Raw genomic sequence first — 3,860 nt, 5'->3', positions numbered from 1 at the left:
GGGCCGCCCAGCAGATGGCGCGCTTGCCTCACACATGGCGCTGGGAGTCAAGCTCGATGGTAAAGCCCGCGCTGGGCCGTCCAGCCTCCGCCGCCGGCCGTACATCATTGTGCCACGGCGCGTTTGGCACCGCGTCCATCACAGCTCTCGTTATCCGGCCCGGGAGGCTCCGGGGGAATTATTAGCCTGATGATGCCGTTCATTAGCTGCAAACAAACGGCGAGGCCGAGATGGCCACCCGCAGACGCGGCGCTCGCCCCGGAGAGAATCCCGCCGAGACCCGCGCTGCGGCGGCCCCCGCTCCCGGGGAGGCAACCCCGGCCCCCGACGCGGGGCTTGAACACGGGCTCCCAAGCACCGCCCTCGGCCTGCTCCAGGCAGGAGCCCCGGCGGGACACAGCGATCCTGCACGGCCGGGGGCGGAGGAGCCGGCGGTGGAAACGCTCTGCGCCCCGCAGTCCCCGCAGGCTGGAGGGGGTGGGCGCCTTCTCCACCCCCCCACAGCCTCTCGCTTGCTGCGTGCGCGCTGGAGGCGGCGGGCCCCGGACCTGTCGGGCGGCGGGCCGAGGCTGCGTTCAAGTTCAACGGGAAGGGCGGGCGAGACCCCGCCACGCCGGGTGGCAGCAGGTCCCTGTGCCAGGGACCCACCTGGAGGGCGATCCCGCCGCCCTGCCCGCTCCACCGCGGCCGAGCCCCAGCAGTGGCGCCCGGGGGGGGGGGGCGGGGGGGGGGGGGCCCCCCCCCCCCCGCGCCCCCCCGGGGGGGCGCGGGGGGGGGGGGGCCCCCCCCCCCCCGCCCCCCCCCCCCGGGCGCCCCCTCTGGGGCTCCCCCCGGGGGGGGGGGGGAGGGAGTGGAGGTGAACTCCTACCCCCAGTTTCAACCTAAGCTCCAGCCTCGGCAAAGTTTCCAGGACTTCAGAGCCGATGGCTGTCCTCTCCCCAGGAGGAGCCGCCTGCGAGAGCGCCGATCAGTCCAGAGAAAACACAAACGATTTATTTTTTAAATTTCAATCGGTTTCTTTTTTTTCCCTACTGGAAAGAAATGATTTTATTCAAGGGCTTCTTAGGCAGCTTCGTGCAGAGCCTGGGAGCCGAGCCCGCATTTGCAGGGCAGCTCCAAGGACAAGGCGCCGGGAAACACGAAGGGGAAACAGATCCAGCTCTCTGGGAACAGACGCAGCCTTGGTCTTTCCCGCGTCCGGAGCAACAGGCTGTTGTAATCAAGAACTGGGACCACGACACGGTTTAATCATTACACGAGGCACATGGACAGAAAAAGGCTTCTCTTCCTGCTAGCAAACTGACCTGCACGATAAGAAGTCACTATAGGGATAGCACAAGATGCACGCTAGGGTCTGAAGTTTTTTTGTTTTTTGTTTTAATAAAAAAGCAGCCTTTCCGGCCTACATAAATTACGGCATCCTTTGCCATGCATCAGTTATTGCTTCTGTCATTAACACCCGTTTATTTTCGTAAGGTAAAGTTATTATTAGTAAGCTTCCCTTCTGTAACCAGAAGTTTTCCAACGCCATGACAGGCTGAAGTGAAGAGTCGTGCCTTTGCTCAGACACGAGAACGAGGCATCCAATATACTTCATACAAAAATAGGCATAGGTTTATACACGTGTCTATACAGCATGTCCAATATATGCAATTTGATTAAACATTTGGACTCCATTTCATCGTGTTTTGTTTCTTTCCTAGTATGCTGCTAATCACTAGGTGCAGCTATCTAGCTATCAGCTTCTCAGCCTCAGATCATCTGTATTAACCGACAGCAATGCATTATTACCGCACATGCACGGAATCGTTTGGAGTAACTTTGCGTGGTGCGTCGGAATAAGTGCACCTACAAAGAAGCATGATACTAGTCTGCACAGAGGGAATATGAAATCATTAAACTGCAAATGAAACTACAGGGTAAAATGCCGGAAAAATGCGGAACGCAGCCACGTCAACAGCTGAAGTGACAAATGTTTTCCTAGTTCCAATAAGGCCCCAAAATATATATTTTTCCCTGCAAAGTAACTGAAAACAGCTACGTGCGAATCCCTCTTTAGTCCTTCACATTAAACAAGATTCACTCTGTGCCCTGATGGGCTCGCGGCATTTTGGGAGGAGAAGCGAGCTGTAATGATTCAGTAATCCCACTTCTTTAGATTGCATTATTGCTCTTAGGTGAATTCTGCAGCTGATGATGCCAAATCACAACCTGACAGCTTTGGCATCGGCTTTTTTTCAGAGATCGTTTTACAGAATTAAAAAAAAAAAAGATAAGTATTCAAGAAAGGTATAATTGTAACTGCTCAAGGTATTTAAAATCGTTTATACTGGCCTAGAGGAAGGAATAGGACATATTCAAATTAAAAAAGGAAGAAACAGAACTGCAAAGTCAAACTCTGGCAGCCTTCTCCAAAAAAGAGGGGAAAATGCTGACCCAAATGAAAGGGAATTCACAACATTTCGCCACCGCTGGAAGGGGGGTGGGGGGGAATTAAATATATTTTCAAGTCTTTCCAAAAGTCTTTAGCTGGTTGTAAATTGTATTTATATTTCCATCACCGTCCGCAACCAGTGGATCAAGAGACGTTGTCTTTCAGCTTGGAGACTATTTTCTTATCCTTCACCCTTCGGTTCTGAAACCAAATGGTCACTTGTCGCTCAGACAGGTTCGTGGCGGCGGATATTCTGCGCCTCTTGTCTTTGTTAATGAACTTGTTAATGGCATACTCGTTCTCCAGTTCTTTGAGCTGCAGTTTCGTGTAAGGCACTCGCTTCTTCCTCCCGCGGCGGTAGACGCACATATCTGGCTGGTTTAGTGCAACGTCCCCTGTTGCAAAAGAGACGGTGGGAAAAATTAGACTTTTACGACAGGCGTTTAAATCGGAACTGTACCACGCCGGGCACTGGCTTTCCGGGCAAATAAAGCCGCCCAGTGTGTTCAGAGCGCTGCCCTCCGCATCATGCGCGCGGTCGAAAAGCCCCAGCCCCGGGACGGACTGTCATCGCCTTCTGCAGCCGGCGAGCCGACAGGCTCCCCCGTGCCTTGGCTTGGGGGCTGCGGTTAGGATGCACGCGGAGCCCACCCAGGCGCCCGGGGCCGCGTGCATGTGCGCGGCGCCGTCGCGGCTCAGCCAGCAGCTCCGGCCCGCGAAGCAGAGCGCGGGTCTCTGGGCGAGCCCATCCCAGCGCATTGTTTCAAGGCACAAGTGAAGCCTGGCCACGAGGAGGCAGGGGACACGGGGCGGGGGTGGGGGGAGAGGGGACAGAGAGCGACTGTCCTGCGAAATGCCGTGTCCTCTGCTCTCAGCACGGGGACAAGCGGCGGGGCCGGGCCGGGCCGGGCCGGGCCGGGCCGGGCCGGGCCTGGCAGGGCAGGGGGCTTGACTCGGACCGCCTCTCTCCCTCTCGTACCTGGAAAGGAGGATTTCCAAAAGTGGGAGCTCTGGGTCTGATCTTTGGCACAGTAAACCTGACTATTCCAGCCATTAGCCAGAGTCCAGGACTGATAGCCCTCCATGGATATGTATGTCTCGTGCCTCGGTTCCCCCGAGCCGAACGTGGAGACCATGTCTATGTACCCGGGCACGTGCTGGTAGGGGCTGGGGTAGCCCTGGTAAAAGGACACCTCCTTGGCCCGCGAGGAGACCTCGTTGGCGGGGACGCTGGTGCCGGCCAGGCTGGAGACGTCCATGTACTTCTCCACGGGGAAGCCGCCCAGCGAGGCGTGCGGCGCCGCCTTGAGCGCGCCCTGCTGGATGCCCACCCCGTGGGCCATCCTGCAGCTGTAGTAGCCGTTGCCGAAGTGGTAGCCGTAGCCCAGCGCCGGCGCCGCCGAGCCCGCGCCCGGGCCGGGGCCGG

At 57.5% G+C, this 3,860-nt stretch overlaps 1 protein-coding gene across 1 annotated transcript; it reads right to left on the bottom strand.

Moving 5' to 3' along the window:
- Positions 1-2,485: 2,485 nt before the first annotated feature.
- On the bottom strand, positions 2,486-3,849 carry LOC109301742 (homeobox protein Hox-D13; the record flags this gene model as incomplete). Its single annotated transcript, XM_019522987.1, has 2 exons — positions 2,486-2,829; positions 3,414-3,849. Coding segments are annotated over 2 exons (687 nt in total), but the record flags the coding sequence as incomplete, so codon positions are not given.
- Positions 3,850-3,860: the final 11 nt, after the last annotated feature.

Source organism: Gavialis gangeticus, unplaced genomic scaffold, assembly GCF_001723915.1.
Source record: "Gavialis gangeticus isolate Ggan-Ray unplaced genomic scaffold, GavGan_comp1, whole genome shotgun sequence".
Lineage (NCBI taxonomy): Eukaryota > Metazoa > Chordata > Crocodylia > Gavialidae > Gavialis > Gavialis gangeticus.
The sequence above is the reverse complement of the archived record's forward strand: the minus strand, read 5'-3'. Positions and strand labels throughout refer to the sequence as shown.